Source organism: Plectrocnemia conspersa, unplaced genomic scaffold, assembly GCF_051122295.1.
Source record: "Plectrocnemia conspersa isolate PC_06_02 unplaced genomic scaffold, ASM5112229v1 ptg000006l, whole genome shotgun sequence".
NCBI classification, from domain to species: domain Eukaryota; kingdom Metazoa; phylum Arthropoda; class Insecta; order Trichoptera; family Polycentropodidae; genus Plectrocnemia; species Plectrocnemia conspersa.
The window spans coordinates 1,955,167-1,981,149 of record NW_028277170.1 but is presented as its reverse complement, the minus strand read 5'-3'; the positions used below and the strand labels follow the sequence as shown (position 1 = coordinate 1,981,149).

Here is a 25,983-nt window from a genome sequence, read left to right as displayed (position 1 = left end):
TAAATAAAATTTATTACTTATAAATTAATTACATTAACTTACGATACATGTCGATAAGAATAATATTAAAAATAATTTAATAATTAAATCAGCTTAAATTAATTAATTTAATACTGAATGTTAAGTTGTCCGATTCGAAAATAAAAATAAAAAAAATACTGAAATATATTTAGTATACGAAAATTGTATTAAATTATTTTTTATTGAAATAAATATTAAACTTAATATAGCGGCGGTTGATTCAGGGGTGACGAAGTCAAGGGCGGTAAATAGTGCTTCCCTCCTTGGCCTGACATCGAAACCAACTGTCCTCTCAGCGCTGGCGAAAATGTAGCTGGAAAAAATAAAAAAAAATACATAAAAACATCGCTCAGCAATAATAAAAAAAAACAGTAAAATGGGATCGACTGATCTATAAAAACATCGCATCGCACATACAAAAAAATCGCAGCAATATAAAAAATAAAATCGCGCAGTTTATTTATTTTTTCCAAAAAAATAATATTTTTTACCATTTTTTTCCATTTCTTAACGTCTGTTCACGTGACTATCGTCGCATAGTATTTTACGAAATCTTGTTGAGTTACTGAATTGTAAAAAAATAATTATTACATTCAATTATATAAAAATAATAATGAAAGCATAATGTAAAATAAAATAACTGAAATACTATGCAATATTTTTTTTAAATTTAATTATCACCTTTGAATAGTGTAAATTGTATATATATTGCGAGAGAAGTTTAAATCATAGGATATGAAACACTGAGATCAAGAAAAATATTTACCTATTTGGATATTTCACTATACCTTATTTACATTAACACAGTCAGTTCGAGAGCTGTCCATTTCATCATTATTCATAATTGAAAAGGAGATAGCAAGTTTGGGTTTACATTTTGAACAAATTTATAGAAATTAAAATCAATATAATATTTTTTATATTTATCAATCAATCGGAGTAATGATAAGTATATTGAACGTGTGCTTTAGGGGTGTAAACCCAAACTTGCCATCTCTTTATCAATTATGAATAATGATAAATGATTAGCTCTTGAACTGACTGTGTTAACGCAAATAGTGTACAGTTTTTCTAGCAACTAAGTTTCAATATTACTAAAAAAAATCACATAGTACTAAAGTCATAGTTATAAAAAAATATAATTTTCTTTCACTGCGCAGTACAAATTAAAATATTTTGCACTGCATAATTATCTAATATCTTAAATACTATAGCAACAATGTAATGTTGTGAATAAAAATCATACATTCAATGAAGCAATTAATCAAATAGTCCAATGCACTGCATTATTAATTAATCTAAATATCAATGTGTTACATAATAATAAATTATTTTATTTTTCCATCAAGCAAGTACCCTACAACTTAAGTAAATAAATATATTAAATATTATAAAAATTTAATTATTTCTTTAATGGTAAAGTCACACTGACCAAATGGTTAAAAAATACTGCCTTCATTTTACTTAATTTGTATGTAAGTCTAAATTTAAGGCACCCAAAAGTCCTTTAATAAGAATAATACAATTTTAATGCTCGTTAACATAATATCTAACATAAATAAGAGTAATATTATAGAAAGTATCAAAAAAATATTTTTATTATTTGCAAATCTAATTAGATTGCTATGATAGATGATTAATTGAAAGATTCTCTTAAGTATCCTCGCACCGTTTCTATTCAATTTACTTATCAATATACTCTTATTTATCAACAAAAAAACTCACTTACTCATTGACACTGGAATTATAGCCATATTGATTAGCTCTTACGGTTTTAAACTAATTATATAACATAAAATACTACATAGTATAGTCAAAATAGTTTTGTTGATCTTTGATATTTATTATTTAATAGTTTTCATGGTGGTAAAACGGTAATTACACACAAATGTTATAAAGGGAAATCTAAATGAAATAATGCATATATATTATAGATATGATTCACAAATAACCGTAATATATTATATAATCTAGTAAAACAACAATACTATATTTAATAGCTAAGAATTTTTTCAATGTATCAATAAATAATTTATTTTAAAGATCTCTAATCTTAGCTATTTTATTTAAATATATATTTACTTAAAAAATGTTTAGCGTGTATATATAAACCAAGCTTATTTTCATAAAAGTTTTATTTTACGTGATTAATATCATAAGAAACAGCAAAAAATAATGTATTTTAACGCAATTTTTACTGTGTTTTATTTTAATGTTAAAAAGTCGATCAACCACTAATTTATCTAAATTACGTTTCAAACGTTTTCTTAGATTTTCTTAAAATATTTCTCTGATATATCATTTGAATTTCTTCAGCATGGAATTATTTAATTGTTTATTTAAGTCCTTGAGGTAAAAGTATCAATATATTTACTTCCAGCACTGTTTTCTAGGCCCATACATTTTCACTGGTTCTAAAATTATTAATGACAAACGAGTATTTTTTATATTATCTCCATTGCTTCTACAATTATCGTAACATATTTTTAATTATATCTAGCTATTACTAAAGCGTCTAATAAAGTAATAAGATTTATTTTTTAATTTTTGCTGTCATGTTTATTTTTCATTGAATATTAAGTAAATTATTGCATGAAAATGTTAATGTTTAATAATCATGTAATTTACGTAAAATCAAAAATATGGAAATATTTTCATAATACGACCATATGACCATAAATTTTAAATTAAAATTGCTATTTTTGTGTAAAATATAATAATAAAAATTGTGCTTATTTAAATCAACCTCTATATTTTCATTAAATAAAATGTAAAAATAATGTGCTACTCAATAACTTACTGACAGTCAAAAATCAATAAGTAAAATAGTAATTTAGTAGTCAAATTTTCAAAAATTTATCGTTACGCGGTCACTGATTTAGTTTTCACTGGTTCTAAAACTGCTAATGATCAACAAGTATTTTTTATAGTACCCCTTTTTGCTTTTACAAATAGTGAAACATAATTTTCATTATATCTGGCTATTTCTTAAATGTCTAATAAAGTCATAAGATTTATAAAATATGCTTTCTTAATTTTTGCTGTCGTGTTTATTTTTCATTAAATTATTGCATGAAAATGTTAATATTTAGTAATCATGGGATTTACGTAAAGCAAAAAAATATTTAATGTTTAAATTACTTTTTATAGATCATAAGTCTTAAATAAAAATTGCCACTTTTATGTAAAATATAATAAAAAAATTGTGCTCTTTTAAATTAACCCATGGATTTCCATTAAATAAAATTAAATGTAAAAATAATGTGCTGCTCAATGATTAACTAACTATCGAAAATCAATGAGTAAAATGCAAATTTAGTAGTAAAATATCAAAAAAAAATTCGTTACGTGGTCACTGTATTAGTTTTCACTGGTTCTAAAACCGTAATGCCAAATAAATATTTTTTTATACTATCTTCATGACTTCAACGATTAGCGAAACATATTTTTAATTATATCTAGCTATTTTTAAAACGTATAATAAAGTAATAAGATTAATAAAAATAAAATAAAATTGTATTTAGTAATCATGTGATTTACGTTAAAGCAAAAAATATGGAAATATTTCATATTTAAATTACTTTTTATAGACCGTTAGTTTTAAATAAAAATTTCCGCTTTTGTGTAAAAAATAATAATAAAATTGTGCTGATTTAAGTTAACCTCTAATTTTTGTTAAATAAAATAAAAATAGAGCGCTGCTTTATGACTAACTGACTATCGAAAATCAATGAGTAAAACAGCACTTTAATAGTAAAATATCGAAAAATTTGAGTTCTTAGAATGGTAAATAAAATGTAATTTATATAATAGTTAGCTATGATATATAATAAAATATCGTTTATAGTAAGCAATAAGATAAATAAAATAAATTATATAAAAATATGCAGCTGACGTAAAATAGCAGTCAAATTTGATAAAAAAAAATTAATGACTAATATATGGAAAATAATATAAAAAAATACACTGCGTAGATCAATGAAAATTATGATTTTTTTTACATAAAATAGGAGTTTAACAAATATATAAGCTGCATATTTATTTATTAATAAATATAATTTTTTGAAAATATATCTCTTACAACTGGCTTGTAAAAATATATTTAAAGCTCTCGATTTTATTATATCATTATGATACTCAAAAGTTTTTAACCCCTGGACGCGTTGTTTTTGAGCTAAAAATATTTTACTTACATTAAAGTTTAATTTATCAAAGAATAGTCGCTTAAATCTTGCGTCAAAAGTTAAATTTGCTTAGCGTAATTAAAAATATATTTTACTGGTGGTGCTTAAGAGTCAAGGGCTGACTCTGGTTATTATAGTTTATATGTTATTTAAAACACAATTTAATCAAATTAATATAAACAATGATAGTTTCAATGGCCCCAAATTAAAACCTTGCAGTACTCTTCGATCAAACTACTAATATGGCAGTCGATCGCTCGATCGATGGATTTGTCCAACTATCAGACCCACGGCGTTAGTTAGGCGATACAATATCCTTCGGCCCATCAGTCTTAGTCCATCTGCTTTGGAGCTGGAATGATCTCAAAGCAGCAGACTACATGTGTGGTCCGGCCAGAGAGCGATGAAAGGAAATTTACATTAGCCAAAAATCTCCGAAATAGTTTCGAATCGATGATGACGGTGATAAAAAATGCCTACTGCGGCCCACGCGCACGTGCGCTCGAAATCTGGCATTTTTCACATAAAACGCACACAATTACATGTATTTAAAACCCTCTAAACCAGCGCTACTCAAATGGTGGCCAAATGACGGTCCGCGGATTACCGAGTAAAATTAAATAAAATCAGAAAGGTGTAATAATAAAAAATGATTCTCAAACGGTTTAATCCGAAATTCATTCATCTTATGGAAGTATTAGTCACTTGTGAACATAAGCTGCGTGATTTGGCTGTTGATCAAGAGTTAAAATATTTTGAAGGGCAACTTCACTTCGCTCTTTCTGGATCAAAGTGAAATCAAAATTACTCAAACTACTTTGGATATTCAATAAGTAAATATAAAGGCTAGTTAAATAGAAGCAATTTTTTAAATTTAGTTGGCACACTAACATCCGTGTAATGTGCTTACAGTGAGTATTTATGTTTATTCTGTGCAAAATCCAAAAATGCTATTTATGGCAATGACTATGAACGGAAATATGCTAAATTTATAGCGTTTATGGTGTAAGAAGAATCATGTTGTCATGTGAGTTAAAATATTTTAAAGTGCAACTTCGTCTAGTTAATTTTTAATCAAAGTGAAAAGAAAATCACTGAAACTACTAGGAATAATTAAACAAAAAAATATGAAAGCTTATTAAAAGAAAAGCGATCTTATTGCCTTCATGAATAAAAAATAGAAAGAGTTTTGTATTGGAAGAAGCTAAATGCCATCCGTTCTCACTGATTAACTTATTAAAAACTAAAATAATAAATTTTGTTTATATATTATTGCAAATATAAAAATTAATTTTATTTTATTTTTATATGAAATCTTCCATTCTTATCTGACAGGCGTAAGCCCAATGCGTTATAAGTCCGTCCTTAAAATTTAGAATTCTTCAGAAATATTTTGTGTATTTCTATGTTGATTAAATTTTAAACCTAATTAAACGCAAATATAAAAATTGTAAACCATTGTTGATAATTAAAAAAAATTAAAATAACTTATTTAAAAATACTGTAAAATAAGGCCAAATTAAATAATAGTAAGTAAAAAACCCGAAAATTTCATGTTCACGAAAAATTTCAAATAAAATACCAGTATTCGTGAAAATTTCTTAAAATTTTAAGCTGTGTTGCTAAAATAATACTTCCTATTCAGAATGATAATATTATATTCTTAAAAGCATTATATATTTATATTTATTATATAATACATATTGTCTCATTGTAAAAGATTATCCTTAAGGCAAACACTACTTTTAGTTACACTTTATGATTGATTCTGATTTAGCATAAATCTAAATATAGCATTAAAATAATAATTTAACAATTATATTATACAAAAAATATCTTTATATAAAAATACAAAATCTTTTAAAACACAGATATAATTGACTTGTAATTAAACACATAGATTGAACTGTTGTGGTAAAAATCTTGTTGTTCATTGCTACATAATAATAAAATACTCAAGACCCCATTGTTATTTCATTATAGAACGTGTCTATAAATATGCCAGTATTTAAATATTTGCACTCATAATACCAGGTGTGGAACTCTTTTGTTAGACTAAAAAGCAAATAGCGCGCTATAGTGGAACAATTTTTTTTGCATACGCGCAAACCAATATGGCGGCGTTTAATAACCCATTTACAACATTTGCACGTTCGAAATATTGCATCGAGCGTAAAACCGTCGTAAAAGCGTCGTTAATCCCAGCAAACCAGACCGTTTTATTTTTTTAACGTTTTAGAAACTAGAGCAGAGCAATTTGTTGGATCATCGACGAACGTATCGTGTTACCGGTAAAATATTTAAATAAAAAATGATCCTGGTAGTCCTTGGGGAACACGTGTGGGTTAAAGGATTGTGCAGCGTTTCCTAAAACGTTTTTTTTTACAAGTCGTAACCTTTTAAATGGTTGGATTTTTTTGGATCGAGTTGTAAGGAAATTTACGAGTTGACAAGGAACTAATTTGTTTAAGCTGTCTTTATTATTATTTTGTAAATAAATACTTAATAAAAAAAACAAAATAACAGGGTTGCCAATTTATAGATGTTAAAGTCTTGCTATGATTTAATTTTAAAAAAATATTATATAGCTTACCAGCAAATATAAATCTGAACTAAATGATTTTTACAATGTCAATAATAGATTATTTTTATCGTATAAATTGGTTTCTAAGAAAATAAGTGTAGTTTATGCCCTTTAGGATCTTTACTAATAATTAACTTCAAATAATCGCCACAGTTTTGCTTACTAATTTTTTTATAGTATAGTTTTAGGATTGATAAAAACATTTTTAATGGTATTTTTACCAATATACTTTAAATCCAAAAGACAATCAATCGCACTGTATCGTGCAAAATGAGACTCTTAGATTTATTGGACAATTGCTGTTTATAATATATATATATTAACGATATAATTAAAAATATAAAAAAATGTAAAATACATCTATTTGCGGACGTCATTTTATTATAGTGCATAGGTGATAATGTTGCAGAAGTTATAGATAGCTTAAATAATGAATTAAGTATAATAGAAAGATGTATGTTTATTAATTAAAAATATATGTTAGATAATAATATAAAAATAGTTATTTAAGTAATAATATTTTTTAGGAACACTGTAATAACATATTAAAAAAAACGGTAGAAAAATTTAATTAATGATTTTAAAAATAATACAATCAATGAAATGTGGCTTTATATACGCTTGTTAAAAGTTTTATGGACTAAGAAAGCCTCCAATGACCGAATTTTTTCAACCATCAAATGGAAGATGATGGAGTAGATCGGACACATGATTTGAGGTTCAAAATATGGTCTATTACATACCTCAATAATGGGGAAAATTAAAGGTAAAAAGTGTTTCGTGCAGCAAGGACGAAAAGCGATAATTAAAAGTTCGAAATCGAACATGACACCAGAAAAAGGCAAAAGCACGAAGTTTCTAATAATCATGAAAAAACATATTCTAAATTAAATCATCCAATGTTTGGTTCAAGCTTCTTAAAATGATGCAAAATTAAAAGCGTTATGTTAAAGATGTAAACAAGTAAAAATATAACCTCGAATAACAAAAAAGAAAATAATTCAGTAGAGAAGCACTACGAATATTTTTTAGAAATAAAATAGCATCAGGATCTGCACGACTAACTTACCTTACAAATTTCGGTAATAGATTTATAATATTTTTACAAATAATACTACAACAATAATATTAACACATTTAACTAGAAAATGCAATTGTATTGAATTTTAATGTATATATTTTCCTTAATTCTTAATCATGTAAATAACTTTTAAATGTACACTAAGTGTACATCACCAGAGCGAGAAGGTTAAAGCAAAATTACCTGGGGAAATAAAATTTATGGTTGCGGATTTTTTTAAATATTTTTTTGCACGCTTCAATTTTATCGTTTCTGTTAGATTTTTTTTAACTCGTGCAGCACTCATTTGTCAAGCTTTTTACTTATACATATTGTCCAGTAGCTCTAAACTTGTTTTAATTTAACAAATGATTTTAGTCAAAAACATAAAACCAATAAATTGTTTAAATCCTGACAAAACTATTACAGCTGAGAATGAAATGCACCAAGAACAATGACATCTGATCAATCGAAAAGGTGCAATTTTTTGCACGACAATGCGCGACTAAATAATGCTATGAAATTATGCTTCATTCCCACACTTTTTTATTTAAATAACTAAATTACATAAACTTGTATTTAATTAGATTTTTTTTAATAAACTATTTCTTTAAATTATAATATTTGTATAGCAGAAATCTTGTTATTAACATGTATAAAAATAATACTAATATGCATCACCCTGTGGATAGCGAATATGAAATGTGTTTATAAAGAGCGAAAGGGCACCTCCAGCTCGGCGGCTGCGATCGACGCTCCTGAGTAAAGAGAGAGAGAGATAGAGAGATAGAGAGCGGATAAATAATGGATCCGGCTCCGCATTAGAGGCGCCATTATCAAAGGAGCTAAACGTAAACATCGGATCATCTCTGTGATCAAAGCCGATGATGGCATTTTAGCTGAAATAAACGTACCGTGCGCGCCACCCCAAGCACTAATCAACTTAAAAACTATTAAAATAAACATTCACAGCTTCGACCCAATGCACTGCGACGGATAATTGTTTAAAGAGACTCAGACTTTTTTTAAACTTATTTTGTAATGCTAAGAGACATAATAACTTTTTCAAATAGGAACAAATTATATGTCTTTATCTTTATCGTAATCTGTCCCTATCTACCAATACCTATCAAGCTATCCAGACATCAATAAACACACAACCATGCGATAATTTTATTGGTAAAGTAAAATCATTACATTCAAACTATTAACAATTGTCTATCATACTATATAGTAATATAATAAGACATGATGATGCTGAAAACATTATTGGCGAAACGTTGAAAAACTACATATAGTATATATTTAAAAAACAATACAAGAATACCGTTTTTTGATATTACAAAATTATTAATAAGCAATGCTATAAAAAAATAATGCTAATATAAAATATAAATAAAAAGCTATAGATATATTTCTCTATTAAAATTAATATTTCATTATGAATCTTTTTAAGCATTTATTTCTATGTAACTAAACATTGTCATTTGAATGTAATTAATCATGCACTATATTTGTATTACTATCGTTATCTTATAGATATATAACAATCATTGCGATTTCCGCTTCCTTGACGTGAATTATCAACAATAAGCATAAGTTTTGATGCAGCTTTTTTTCTTATTTGTATATGAAATTTATAGAATACATTTTATTAATCAGATCTAAGCAGGAAAATAACATAAGAGGCGCACGGAAAAGTAACCCTAAAATAAAATTAAGAAAATTCCTAATAACTTTCAATCCAAATTTTAATATTAAACAAAACTTGTTATTAAAAAAATAATAATTAGATAGACTGCTAATAGGCTATAATAGTTTAAAAAAATGTGGCACATTTAAAAGTAGCATGAGAAAATTTTATTCAATTATTGGGGTTATGAAAAATAAATACATCACAAACAAGTGGAGCAATATTTGTTATTAGGCTTCAATATTCACGCATAAGATTAATAAAATATATAGTAAATCATAAATTAAATCATTTTTTATTAATTATAACTTATGAAATAATGAAGTGGCGCATCTAAAAGTTGCCCAAGCAAGGAATCAATAAAAATAATTGCTGTATATAAAAAAAACAGTAAGCTGAAAAATTAGCCTAAAAAGCATACTTTTTTGTCTAAAACATCCTGGTGCTTTTAAAAGTAGCCCAACAACTACATGTATTATAAAAAAATATAGGGTTGAAATTACTTATTATTGTATTTGAAAACATTTGAAATGCGCAACTGCATTTTATTTTAAATTAATCATTTTTATTTTATTTTTAAGAGGTAAATTTAAATTTAGTAAAAAATACTTTACAATATTACAACAAATTGATTAAGAAAATCTCATTTACAAGCAGCCCTATAACATATTTTTTTAAGAAATGCAGAAAATAATTTATTTGCGCATTTAAAAGTAGCAAACTAATTATATTTACTTAAAACTTTTGCTTATATTTTAATCTTAAATGAAATTAGGTAAATATTTTAAGCTATTAATATTTATATAAATTATTGTTTTTAACTGGTATTTTTATTTTAATCATGTAGCATAATACTATTTTATTTTTAATTTATTACAACAAATTGCTAAGAAAATAATATAAAATGGCGCAAATAAGAATAGCCCAAACCACGAATGAATAAAATATAGGAAAAAAAAGAATGTCAAGGAAAATTTGCTACGATTAAAAATTCAAAGACTTGAAAATATGCTTGAAAGACATACTTTTCTGTTTAATAAAACGTGGCGCATTTAATAGTAGCCCTATAACATTTTTTAATTTTCAATAATGCAGACCATCATTTATTTGCACATTTAAAAGTAGCCTTAAAGCTAGCAAACTTTTGATTATATTTTAATCTTAAATGAAACTTAGACAAGAATTTTAAATTATCATTATTTAAACAAATGATTATTTTCAACTTTTATAAGAAAATATTTTATTTTAAACACGTGGCACATTTAAAAGTAGCCCGATATTGTTTTATTTTATTTTTTAATTATGGAGCCTATGAAAACTAATATACCATAAACGACTAGATCGATTTAAGATAAACTAGCTTCAATATCTGCAATAAAGATTTTAAAATATAGTTAAACGCAATATATCAATATTTTAAAGTAAATAATATAAAATGGCGCACTTAAAAGTATCCCAAGCGACGGAGCAATAAAATGTATTAAAAAATAATGTTACGGAAAATTTGCTGCGAATAAAAGTTAAACGATGAAAATATGCTTAAAAGCTATAGTTCACTGTTTAATAAAATGTGGCGCATTTAAAAGTAGCCCTATAACATCTTTTTTGCTTAAGAAATGCAGAGCATGATTTATTTGCGCATTTAAAAGTAGCTTTAAAACTAGCAAACTTATTATATTTAATATAACCTTTTGCTTATATTTTAATCTTAAATTATTCTTAGGTAAATATTTTAAGTTATCATTTTTATATAAATGATTGTTTGTAACTTATATTAGAAAATATTTAGTTTTAATCATGTGGTGCATTTAAAAGTAGCCTTGCTATCAATATTTTATTAAGATGACTTGCTAAGAAAATAATATAGAGTGGTGCACTTAAAAGTACCCCAATCAATAAAATGCATTAAAAAGTTGCAAACAAAAATAGGTATTAAAAATATGCCTAAAAAGCACACTTTTTTGGCGCATTTAAAAGTATCCCAATAACATTTTTTTTAAATATAGAACCGAATTTATTTGTGCGTTTAAGAATAGCTCTAAGAGTAAAATATTAAATTACCTAAAAAGTATTTTAGAAATCATAATTTAAAATTATTACTATGTTTAAATTTTCTGAAAAATGTAATGTTTTAAAACAAATGTGGAGCATTTAAAAGTAGCCTGATAATATTTTATTTTTAATAAAAAATAATGTGTCAAATGAGAACCAAAGCAAGTTTGTTTAAATTGCAAGCTTTAAAACCCATAATGTATCAATATTGTATTATATAATCATTTTCTTAGTTCCCATAAAAATTTATTTCAATTTTAATACAACATTTTGAGTGATTATTTATTTTATTTTAATTATATATCATAAACTGCTTAAGCAACTTTTTTTATTTTGCTTTAATATTCATAAATCTTAAATCATTATATATTATATAAAAAATATATCTAAGAATCATACTATCATATATTGTTAAAAAAAAGGTTTAACAATAATAATAGTTAATTAATAATCATAAGCTAATTATTAAAATAATTGCCAATGAATGATCTGAATTTCCAGGGCAACCTTGTAGTTCTTTGTTTCGTTGAGATCAAACAGGCTATTTTTGGCTCGATGAATGGAATTATGATTGAAAGCGTTTTATAAAAAGACTAAGGGATCGCTAATGCTTCTTCTTCGCTCCAGAAAGAGACTTAGCGATGAGCAACGGTGGCGTATTCCATATATTTTTCAAGAGCGTTACATTCTCACACTGTTGAAATTTGATATTACCAATTAGGCTCATTACCATTATACATTAACTGGTGGTTCATAATGTATTACAAACGCACAATCGGTAATATATAATTTCAGTGCTATGAATTCAATGCAGAATAAACTCTATTTACTAATACAAAAAAAAAACTAAAGCTCATTAATCTAAGTTAGATATTTCTTGTATCAATAATAATATTTAGGTGCAATAAAGCTACCTGAGAAGATGTTTAAGTTGATAATATGATTTAAATATAAAAAATAATAAAAATTAAAGCTAATCTCTAAATAATATTAAATTTATAAATATAATAAATCATTGTTTTAAGAAGCTGTTAAAGTTATTTTTAATCGAATTATTTAATTATTAAATTGTAAAATAATGATTTAACGTATATTTTAACACAATAATCTAGTGATCTTATCTTTATTGCGAATTTACGCATAGCCATAATTTTTAATACTATATCACGTGCAAGTGATTTTAAACAGAACAGCGGTGTTTTATCTGCTTTGAAACTTTTCCTAATATTTTGAGGAAACGTTCAAGTGGGCAATTGAGGGTTAGTGCCCTACTTTTTTTACTATTTTATCTACGCTAAGACCACTTGACACACTTAAAATACATCGCGAAAATTTACCGTATATTTCCTATTTCGTATATCGTACAAACCTCACTATTGTGTGAATTTTAATAAATCATAAAATTATGTAGCTATTAGATTGCAATTTTATTGACGCGTTACACTAGAGCTTAGCTAATTGTTTTGTTAAGAACCGTATCGGTAATAATTTAGGCTCGGCGTTTTTGACTGTTTTTCATTTATTTAAGATCGTTAAGAAATCCCATGATATTTGCAGCAAATGCATATTTACAAGGCGATTCAGTATTCGATAATATAGCTAAGGGTGTATTTTTTATTGAGAAAAATTTCAGTACTTCTTAAAACGCAGAAAGCTTTTAAATGAGCATGAAACACTTTTGAATTGAATTTTAACTGCATAATGTAAAGCAATAGGAGCACCACATACGGTTATATATTGCAACACTTCAACTCGACGGTTAGCTGTTTCGCTATAGCGTATACTTTGAAATTAAAATGGTTTTAAAATATATAGGAAAAAAAATATTCAGGGTGTCATGACAAAAATGGGACTTTATTTATTTTTTACCATCGTAATGTAATTCTTGAATAAATATTAATAGGTACGAGTTAGCCCTTTCTATGCTACAAATAAATATAAAAATTCGCCAACGTTGCGACATATTTTATACGAAATATTTTAATTAGGCATGAAAAAATATCAAAAATATCTACTGATAATATTTATCTGATAATTAGTCATGTGTTTTTGCTGCTCAGTGTTGCTATATAGTGAATTTCCATTCAGGAATGGAAATTTAAAAGGAATAAAATGCGATCGCGGCTTATTAAGACAATATTACGAGTGAGAAACGAATAAAGCACATCTAAACCAAATTTTGACCAACAAGAGAGCGCAAAAAACAATTATCACTTCTCAGAAGGTAAAAATCCACGTCAAAGCAATAAAATCGTGCCGTCGCCGTCGCAGTGGGAACGCTCGTTACCGAGCGTTCCCACTGCGACGGCGCCGACACGATTTTATTGCTTTTGACGTGAATTTTTACCTTCTGAGAAGTGATAATTGTTTTTGGGCTCTCCTATTGACCAAAATTTTATTTGAATATACTTTGATCCGCCCTCTTATATTAGAAATCCATAGTAATATCAGTTAGAATAGCTATCATATTTTAAAACTTACTGTAATATGGAGCAATATGTGAGATTCGATGTCTGTCTGTACTTATTTTTCCGCATATTTAGCCCTAAGACATGAGTTGACTTAGTTTGTATTTTGAAATTGACCTAATAAATGTTCTAAAACTATAATTAGTTTTAGAACTTTCATTAGGTTAGGTTTGGGTTTGAACAGTTTTGGACGTTTCGCATATGTCAAATTGAGTTTCATAGACATTTTAGAGCAGCATATTAGCGCAGCATATATCTACTAATAAAAATATATTTAGACTCTACTAGTGAAAATATGACTTCACCAAAAAATACACATTCACTATAACATTCATAAATCGAATGTAAATAAGTAATGATAAGTTGGTAAATATAGAAAAATTGAAATCATATAATTTTAATAGCATCTGCCAGATAATTTATATTTTCACTAGTAAAAATATATATCTACTGGTGAAAATGTATTGTGATATGATTTTATTGAAATGACTATTTTCGGGATTGATTCGAGACTGATTTTTCTAGATTTTCTTTTAGGTATAACCACATTAAACTGAATTTATTACTTATTTATTTTGCTGTATTAAATCCAGTTGTCTAATTACCAAAAATACAATCTATAAAAACCCTAAATTAATATAATTAAGCTGGTGCTGTTGTTGATTTTTAGTTATTTCTTTGCTTCTTCCTTAGATATTCGATCTGAATTTTCAGATCAAAATCCTAAATTTACTACTACTAATTTATATTCGTTGAATATTTTCTCTCAGGTCTAATATTTTTTAAAGGTTCAAAAAGCAATAAAGTCAACAATAATTTGCAAGCAAATTTTAACATAAATAGAGTCGCATCAAAAAACTACAATGTTTATTGTAAAAGTACTACCTAGAAAGTTAGTGCTTTTGAAGGCAATGTTCCGCTCCTTTTATATATTGTATTTATAAAAAGGACTGAAGTATTTATACCTTAAATACATCAGTACATATATATTCATTATTTAAAGTCGGTTTTTACTTTTTTTGTACATATATTATTGCTGTGATTTTTCAAGTGTCGGGCCCCTCAAGGAGAATGGGCCCTGGGAATTGGCAGGCCTGCCTACATTACACTAATTGCAAATTATATTATGTCACGCATTATCACTTGATTTAATATTCAGATACAATAATAAGAATATACAACAATTAAAGAAAACTAATTATTAGCATACAAATCTTGTAGCCTAAGTTATCGCTACACAAATATATTCATGTTTAATTTCGAGTCTTATAAAAAATATTGACATTATGGAAAATATAAGAATGATGAACTTTAAGAAATTTATAGTAAATATATTTAGTAATATATACTGATTCTTTAATCTTTAATTAAAAAATGTTTAAATAGTATCCCATAGAAATCATTCAATTGTATTGTTTAATCAATCAAGAAGCAAATTATATTATTAACGATAATTTACTAAATTTAGAAGTGTGGTTAAAGATTTTTATTTATTTACTGACGAAAGCGAACGAGATTGTATATACTAGTGAAATGTTGAATCATTGATACCCATTATATTTATTGTATAATTATTGTTTCAAAATATTGGAGTGATTTGTTTGCATAATTAAAATTATGTTATACTTTTTCATTCATGTATCGCTTCTGATAATATTAAGTGTTGAGATATTGGTCATAATATTTATTTTCAGAATCATAAATATTTGCATTAAATTTGTTCACGTCAATATTTTGTACTTTATTTAATAAATATTGTTTTACAATAATATGTACATATAATAAGTAGAAACGACTGGAGTAAATTTTATAAAAAAAACTATTAACACTTTTTAAGTATATTGCGTATGATTTAAAATATTTAAAAAAATAAATTTTTCTATGAAAACATTTATATTTAGTAATTTTGTAACAACGCGTGTGGTCCTAGTGCTCACCATATTTCCCAGTTAACTCCTAAAACCGCTAATTGCCGTTGACTAATCCTATTTGTTCGACGTCAAAACGGCGCTACTGGTATTTTTATTTCGTTTCTCACAATCAGCAAGACCGCAAGCATTAAAATAACGCGAAAAGCTATTAACGGCCTCTAAATATTGGAATTAAATTGATTTTTTTCTTTTGGCACCTTGCTGTGGTGTTTGTTTACCCGAAAGAAACTTATATACACAATAGCATTAATTAATGTTATGAATGAAAAAAATCGTATTAATTAATTAAAGTAGGAGTAAAAATATGGCAAAAACTCGATAAAATAAATTGAAAAATATATAAAAATAAACCATTGCATAATATAGTTATAATAATCATAAATTCTGTATTAGAAAAATAAGTAATCGACTAGTCCATTTAAAATATAGTTTAAATATCCGTTACGATCAACTCAGTACCACATTAGAACTGATTTCTAAAAAAATTAGAAAGTTTCTGAAAAAACAACTGGATTTTGAGTCGTCGCTTCCCATCGCTCAATTTCGGGGTTTTCGTTCTTTGCTTTTTAGGCCTCCTTTCTATTTCTTGGAAAGCAGTTCTTATCTAGTTTCGAGAAGCAAGATTACATTATTTTGCATGGCAAACGATCGCCACATCAAATCAATGATCTGCGTTTTATTTAAATTATTTTTTCTATTAAAATGTTTAATATATAAAAAATATCATACATACTTATCCCTAGATTACCATGGTTAAAAAAACATGTTTTTTTAAATAGTACAAATCAAAACAGATTTGGACTATTTTGGACTATTACACTGCCAATGCAGAGTTGCTTTTTAGACTGCATGGGTGTCACTCAAGCGCCAAAAAATACACGTAAATACTAAAAACTTTTTTATTTTTTTATACATATATCCTTGCTATGATTTTTTTCAAAATCGGAACTTTAGAAGAGAACGGGCCTCGGGAATTTGTCCCATCTCACTCCCCCTCTCGGCAGGCCTCGATATATTCGAATCTTTCATTCGAATGTTAAATGGCAAAACATTTTTCATAATGATGTATTTAGACGTAGCAAGGAATTTATAGCGTAAATAGAGAATTTGCTCGAGTATTTGCACATGACGCAATTAATCACGATCGGCGATTTATTTATTTTAATATATATATATAATATAAATATATACAGATTTCGTGAATGTTTTCATTCAATTTATCTATTTAATCAGTTTATTGTCTTTAAACTTAAGAATCAAAACTTATAATAGAAGAGCTGTGACATTTTATTTTAATTTATCTAGAAATGTGCATACATTATTAAATATCTCAGCTAATAGACTCGATTCGTGTGGGAATTTTGATTGATAGATCAAAATCAGGCGCCCACCTATGGCGGCCAAATTGAGAGGGCGCCCATGTCAGCGAATTACGGACTAACAACTTGCATGATTTAGAAGATAATATTAATATTGATAAATAATATAATAATACAAAAAAATCAAGGAATATTTTGATACTAATAGGACTAAACAAAACTAAACTTATCACATTATATTTTGACAAAAAAAACACTCTTGTCAAACAATATGTAAATAAACCAACGATCATAGCCTTAAATTAATATAATACTAAGCTAAAAAAACAAATATAAAAGTATAGAGATACCAAAAGTCAGATCGCACAACTTCTGACTACCGGTATTACAAAATGAAATACTGGTAATGCCAAAAAAAGACATACATTTTATTTAATAAAAACTATGAAAATGTCCATATTGCTTGAAAGCAGAATTGGAAAATAAAATGTTGCTTATTGTAATGGTTTAACCTAAAAACTGATATCAGTGTAGAATAATATTATGTTTAATTAATAATATTCACATAAACGTTTATAACTTAAATTTAATTAAGGTTTAACTTGAGTAAAAATGTATAAAGATACGAAAGATAAATCTTTCTAAAATAAATAATAAATGTGCAATAATCAGAATAAAAATATATAATTAAATCACAATCCGACATATTAACCACCAGACTGAAAGTCTGGGAATTGGTGACATCTATATTAATAATTATAAATTATTATGTGCCATACAATTTATAATCAATATATGTCAATGCAGATAATTTAAATAATTTCAAGCGCCGCTGCCAGAGCTCGAACCCTCAACCTCAGAGCTACTAGATTATGCTATTCCCTCCTTAATATGATTTTAGAAAAAAATATGTCGCATTTTAAACAAACCGGTTTATAATTTGGTACGCACTCCTTGCTCATAAGGTTCTTTCATATAATCGTAATTGACAAAAAATAATTAGTAATATAGGAACATATTTTATTGGAATAAATTGGTTAGCAGTTTTGGCCCTGATATAAAAACTTAGAATGCATACAGAAGATGATATTTTGTGTTTTCCTGAACTTATTGTTTCATATGTATGTTTTAAATTATTTTTATTCTACAATATAAGAATGAATGAAAGAAGAAATAAATGCGACAAAAAAGTTTTTGTACACATTTGTCTTATTGATTTTTATTTGTACTCGTAGAGAACACAATAAAAGATACGCGTGTAAAGTATGCTTAGAAGTATTTTAATCTAAATGAGATTGTTTCAGCACTTCTTATTGCTAAAAACATGAAATATTTATAAATAGATCAATGCAGCTCAACATTTTTATAAAATGAAATAGTAGTGCTAATAATTGGCCATACGCCGCTTTAAGTATTACTATTTGCACAGCAAATACAATCCACTGACCAATGTCACCAATGAGTCTTTTGTGTTTTGTGCAAATATTAAGGCCAGCTGAGAACATACGGTTCGTAAGCGTTTAAGCAAAGATTATGTTGTGTATAATAGTTCATGACTCACATATCCAGCGGTTCATTAAGCGATCATTTAATGTCGATTATATTGCGTAAGCAAATGTTAAATTATAACAAAATGTTATGTCTGTATTTTATAATACTTATTTTTAAAACAACAATTATTGCACTTTGTGACCTTTATTATAATATCTATATTTTTAACACCTTACGATCAATTTACACGGCGATATTTGCACGACCGTTCAACTTTGATAATGTTGATAGCGAAAAGTTGTCGATACATCGTTACATGTTTTGATCCTAGTTTTTTAAGCATCAGATCAATAATGATGTACATAGATTTAATTCTAGAAATAGAGACAATTTAAGGATAGATGGGTATAAGAAAACTAGTACGGCTAGAGGAATTATATACGTAGGTGTGAATTTGTATAATAATATTCTTAGGACAATCCGTAAAAATAAAAATTTTGCTGGCTTCCTAAATGAAAAAAAGAAACACCTTCGTGCATTAAGAAATATTTTTTTTTTATTTTCTGTTTATGTTTTTATTATGTATTATATATATGTTTAGTGTAAAAAATTAGCTTTATTAGCTAAATAAATTAATAATAAAAACATGCATTTTTTTTGGGCAAATTCACCCCTAAATGCCGTCCCTGACGAAATTATTACAGTTGAGAGTTATTGTCGAAATGAACTGTGACATCTGGTCTCCGTACTGGCCAATTTAAAAGGTCCGATTCTTTTGCACAACATTGCACAATTGGTTTTGAAATATTACACTGTCCACCATACTCAACAGAAATATTTTTTTAAATGCGTAATTTTGCTTATTTATAAAAAAAAAACATCACGACAAAAGAAATAAATCCGGTCCTTAATCTGATAGTATGAACGCTCAATAAAATCTTCAACAACCTTGCTGCTGTATTAGTAGCAATTACAATACTGCTTATTTAGATTAATAAATTTAATATTGAGAAAAATATGTTTTTATTTGAATTCCTAGTAAATATTAGGCCTGATATAAAAAAGTTAAAATTTATATTTGCCATGTCGTTTATAATAAATATAAGCAGCAGCGGTCCCAAGTTGGATAAGGAAGCAATTAGAGACACTATAGTTGACACCATATTTTCACTACTAAAGATTACCGCCGTGTAAATATCAATAAACCATATCTGCGAGATAAGAATTAGTGATTATTATAATTATAATTTCGATCTCTCACTTCTGATTGGGTTTTCGTATATATTTAAATACTCTATTTTGCGCACTTTCATAGATCAGCTTATCCCTCACGAATAGTCTGAAATAGGCTTACTTTGATCGTTGACTGGATTGTAGTGATAATTGGCGTATCCTTCCACGTGCGGCGAGTTCCTCGCCTGCTCAGCCACGGGACTCAGCGAAGTCTTCACATATGATTGGGTCGCCCATTCGCCGTACACGGACGGCGCTCCGCCGCAATCGTACACAGGCGGTAGGTAATGCGGCACCATCTGAGCTTGCGGATACGAGCACGCCGAATATTCTTGAGTCTGATTCTGAATCTGCGGCTCATACGGTGCGTAAGGGGTGTAGGAAGGTGCGTTCTTTAACGCTTTGCATTTTCTAGAGAATCCTCTGGGTCTGCGTCTGAAGGATCCTTCATCGAACATGTACTCCGAAGCAGGATCCACGGTCCAATAGTGGCCTTTACCTGAAAATAAATCAAATATGTAATAGGTTCCACATGTGCGCTACAAATAGAATTTTCAATTGAAAAAAATGTAATTTAAATTTATTTTATGAGCAACTTTTCTTTGCATTTAAATGTATATTGATTCTTGTGAATTATATGAAATATAAATATTTTATTATAAATACTGTGTTTAATTTATTAGGAGCATTTCCTAATAATCAAATAGATTGTTTTCTTAAGCATTTTTGCTTATTTTACAAATCAAAAAACAGTATCAAAAAATTTCACGAAAATGCAATGAGCTTCGAATTCTTGTACAAAAATCATTTGCAACGCTAAAACCACATTCGCTCCCGGTTCATTTAATAGCTAATAAAAAATTCTATAATTATTCGAGATTAACTAAAAATATTTCAATAATTGAAATGCTTGTTCAGAAACGTCTTTTCTATATATTTATATATTAATTTTATGCATTTCCATAATTGAGGAACCTTAGGATCTTATCAATATTTTTTACGTTACTTAAAAAATATATTCTTTATTTAATTTAATAATATTCATAAAATCGATTAACCAAGTCATAAAGCTTTTAGATATTAATTAAAATAGCCGAAAACCCGGTTAGGAAGCCCTAAGTACAAGTCTAAATGCAAAATGCTCCGAAGGGAGTACAAGAACTGCTAACGCCGACGAATCGACCATTTTGGATCTTCGGCCATCTTATCTACGTTGCGAATTGTTTGCTCCGTATAACGATGCAATTGATTATATACCTGCCATAAATTTCTATACACAGTTCGTACAGAATTGTTATTTCTGTAGAACAATTGAACACATTTACTAGTGTGGAGTAACACGAGTAATACTAATTTTAATAAGCCGCAAGTTATTCAAAATAAAGCCATAAAATAATATAATAAAGCTTTAAGAAAACATATATTTAATTCCCAACATTAACCCTTTCACTGCGGATGGCTTCTATATAAGTCATCAAGAAAATCGCTAGTACTCATTTGGCCCCTAATGATGCCATAAACCTTTGAGCCTAATAATCTGGTTATTTAGTATAATTTAAGGCTGTAAATCACTTGAATTTATTAAACTATACTATTTTTTTTAAAAAATGGCATGAATAAGTGCACCCCACATAATAATAAATTTTGAAATTGCGCGCTAAAATATCAGCCGCGGTGAAAGGGTTAAAGAACAACTGAAAAATAGTATAAAAGTATCTTGCGAGACCGTGCGAATCTACGACAATACAAAACTTAAATTTAAATACAAACATAAAATGCCTAAGCACATATTGCATTGATGCATTTAAGACTATTGCAATTAGGGTCACTGATCCGGGACGACCTGGGAATGGATTCCAGTGGTTTTCTATGTATCAATTCCTGGGAATGCTTATCTCGAGTCTCGGGACTCGTAATAATTTTGGAAGAGTGTAAATAAAATAATTTCGTCCAAATTTCGTCGAACCAGTGTAATGGTAAAATTTGGTTTAAAACATTTATTATGTTTGAATCATGGAATACATTTTTCCGTTATAAATGTATTGTATAAAAACTATAAATCAGCTGATTTCGACGTAAAAGATGAAAATGATGATGATAATGAACATGGTGTGGATAACGAAGATGAAGATAATATCGGCGAATTGTATTATGAAAATGATAACTTTAGGAATTTGTTTATGAGACTAAAGTATTAAAAAGTTCTTAGAGAGACACGAAAAATTATAAAATTATTTAGAGAAGATTCTGCCAAAAAGAACTAATGTTATTATTTGACATTAAAACAAGGTTACAAGGTGATTGAGCGATTTTTAACCCTACAGAGGTGCACAAAAAAGGCTTTAATCAATTGATATACTATGGAACGATGAAAATATTTATATTTCTTAGGAACGTATTAAAGCCGATAAAATCTGCTATTGCAGCTCTAAGTTGAAGAGATACCAATATTTTTAAAGCTGAAGTAATCATTCATGTTTTAATGTAAAATATATTTACAATAAATTCTTTTCTGAAAAAATAATGTTTCACGAATTAATGACTCAAATGACTCAAATTTCAAATCAAATAATACATTATGTTTTAAAAGTTGCACCAAATGTGAATGTATATTATATGGAGAAACAATGATGAAGAGATTATATCCTTTAACTGTATTTACAAATGATAGCACAATGAACGAAATTATTGTAGATTTAGATAATGATATTGATATTGCAGAGTAGTTTTTAAAAATAAATAAGAGCTTATGAATCTATTTTACAAAAATTACAGAGAGAGGTTTTTCAATTGCTGGAAATATATAATATGTACAAAATCGAGTAGCAGGCTGTCATATGTAAATTTGAACATTTCTAAAATGATTTTTAGAAAAATTGTTTTAATGTTTGTATTTAATTTCAATATTTTATTTTTGCTAATATATATAATATATTGATTGTAAATATGTACATACAATATATTTCATGCAAATTAGATTTTTTAAATGTTTTTTTTTAGTATTAAGAATTTATTATATCTGTATTTTCATTTAGAAATAGTATTTTTTGTCAATAGTTGTGTAATTTATAATAACAATTTAATTGAAATAAAATTAATAATGTTTATAAAAAATAAAACATAAAATCTTTTATTTCAAATTTTTTTTATTAACATATCACGAAACCCGAGATGGCGGGAATGAAAAATGTCTGGGAATAGGGAAACCCTAATTGCATATTTTTAAAATTGCAAAGGTTTTATTTGTTTTTCCTTAAATTTTATTAAATTTATGGGCAAAAAAAATTGTATAACTTTACCGATTTTAAACAATGAAAATAGTTATGAACCAGTATTGTGCATGTGTCTGTATTGTACTTATGTATATATTTTTGAAATATACTTTTATAAAAAAATGTGTTGTTGCAAATTAACATTCGACACTTTGAACATTCGTGATTATCAACATCTGTCTGATTTACAGTGCTGTCAACATAGAAACTCGAATTAGATCATCTGTACAAATCAACTTCTTTTTTAACATTGTCTAATTAACGTTCGATACAAGCTTATTTCAATTTTTTTGCTTAGCTTCCTTATGTTATTTTTCGTATCCTATCTATTATTAATTTTAATATCGGTAATAATTATAGAATAATTATATAGTGTGATCAGTTTACAGTCATGATAACATTCAAAGTTATCATGAAAAAAAACGTGACTCGACTTGAAAGTTAAATATCAGAAAAAACCTGTTTTTTTAGTTTTTTCCATTAAATTAAAACCATCAACGTTTTATTGTATATGTTTATTTTTTATCAAATTTAGCTAATACCAAAATGTAATCAGGAGAATGTTTATAAGCCAGTAACATTTACTTATATTATAAAATTATTTATATTATTGAAATAAACGTATTAAAAAAACGCTTACCCCTAATAATATCAATAGACATAACACGAATTTTCACTGCATGTATACGCGATTGATTATTAAGCACTTAAGTAGAAACGTCCTTTACCTGGGCGTCCTAGTCCTTTGGGTAGTTTGATGAAGCAGTCGTTCAATGATAAGTTGTGGCGCACCGAGTTCTTCCATCCTTGGTAGGATCCTCTGAAGAAGGCGAAGCGCTGCTGAAGAAATGCGTAGATCTCGCTAAGGGTGAGCCTCTTGGACGGAGAGTGCTGGATGGCCATCACTATGAGCGAAATGTAGGAGTAAGGAGGTTTCTCCTGTCTCCTGGAGCCGCTCGCCTTTTTGCTCGAGTCCGCCGGCTTGAGTCCTCCTAGCGAGGGAGCTTCCTCGAACGCGGCCTCCGACGCACTCTTCATCGTCGCATGGGTTGTTTGTAAACGGCGGCCGGTTGTATACGCGTCGCGTACACAATTGAACGCCAAGAAGCGGCACAGGCGGAGTTTGAAGTGGGAGTGGGAGCCACAGTGGGCACGCCTCCCGGCGGCGATTGGAGGGAGTACGCGACTTGATAAACGTACGCACTCTAGAGAAATTATACTAATATGTATATTAAATGCTCGTCTTGCATATTGTAAGCCATCAAATGTTGCATATTTGCAGTTGAAATTATAAAAATATCAATTAATAATAATAATAATAACAAATAATTATTCTCATGATTTACAAGTACTGCAGATATAATCTGTTGGCGAGGTGTTTAATGAGTATGGTGGATGAGGCAATATTTAATAGCCCAACTCATTATAGGTATATAACAAGAGGAACATTTTGCCGATACCTTAGCTGTAATGGTTTTGCCAGGATTCATATGATACTGTATTCAGGTTCATAGCAAAAATATATGCATAAAAAAGTAAAAACCGACTTCAAATACTAAACAACAATTGTGTGAAATGTATGTATTCATGTATTTCAGGTATAAGTTCCATCAGTTCTTTTAATATTTACATACAAAAAATAAAAGGAGCGGAACATTGCTTTCAAAGGTACCCACTTTCTTGGTAGTAATTTCACTATAAACATTATTATTCAAAGGAACAGATTGTGGTTTTTACCGCGGCTCCGTTTGTGTTAAAATTTATTTGCGAATTATTGTTAACTATTGATAAAAATATAAAACACGAGAGGAAATAAGCAAGGAATATAAATTAGTAGCAGTAAATTTAGGTATTCGACCTAAAAATTCAGAAGCAAAGAAATATCGGAAAATCAAAAACAGCACAAGCTCAATTATATCAATTTAATGTTTTTATAGATCGCATTATCAATGATTTGCCAACTAGTTTTAATGCAGCAAAATAAATAAATAATACATTCAGTTTCATTTTCTTATTCCTAAAACAAAAAGCTAGAAAAAAAAGTCTCGAATCTATCACGAAAATATTTTTTTAAATATGTCATTTCAGTAAAATCATATTGGAATACATTTTCATCAGTAGATATATATTTTACCCGTAAAAATATAAACTATCTGGCAAATGCTTTCAACTTTTCTATATATATATTTACATACTTATCATTATTTACTTACATCCAATGTATAAATGTTACAGTGAATGTATATTTTTTAGTAAAGTTATATTTTTAATAGTAAAATCCACATACATTTTCACTAGTAGATACACATTCTATAAGCGCAAATATAATTTAAAAATAGGCACTAATATGCTGCTCTAAAATGTCTATAAATTCGACAGTTGTGAAACGTCTATTTTCTGTTCAAACCCAAACCTAATCTAATGAAATTTCTAAAACTAATTATAGTCTTTGAAACTAAATTAGATCAAGTCCATATACAAACTAACCAGACTCACCTCTGAAGGGGAAAATATGCTGGATAATAAGTACAGATAGTATTGCTCCATAATTTGTCTGCAATTCGATATTACACTATGTTTTAAAAATATGTTTCTTACCGATATTACTATAGACTTTTAATATAAGAGGGCTGATCAAAATATATTAAAACCGAATTTTGGGCAATAGGAGGGCG

The 25,983-nt window shown here is 27.5% G+C and overlaps 1 protein-coding gene across 1 annotated transcript; it reads right to left on the bottom strand.

Annotated features, from left to right (window-relative positions):
• LOC148234026 (forkhead box protein D5-A-like) lies at positions 1–24,383 on the bottom strand. The gene is made up of 3 exons (XM_088187890.1): positions 24,037–24,383; positions 20,158–20,535; positions 1–334 (listed from the first exon to the last, which is right to left on the bottom strand). The coding sequence occupies exons 1-3, from the start codon at positions 24,344–24,346 to the stop codon at positions 222–224; spliced, it is 801 nt and encodes a 266-aa protein (XP_088044016.1). The 5' UTR covers positions 24,347–24,383; the 3' UTR covers positions 1–221.
• Positions 24,384–25,983: the final 1,600 nt, after the last annotated feature.

Bases quoted from the DNA above. Each gene is read 5' to 3' on its own strand.
- LOC148234026 (XM_088187890.1), bottom strand. From the start codon at position 24,346: ATGAAGAGTGCGTCGGAGGCCGCGTTCGAGGAAGCTCCCTCGCTAGGA. The intron at 20,536-24,036 runs GTAAAGGACGTT...ATTTATTTTCAG, and splicing joins CAAAGGACTAGGACGCCCAG to GTAAAGGCCACTATTGGACC. The intron at 335-20,157 runs GTAAGCCTATTT...TATTTTTTCCAG, and splicing joins CAATCCAGTCAACGATCAAA to CTACATTTTCGCCAGCGCTG.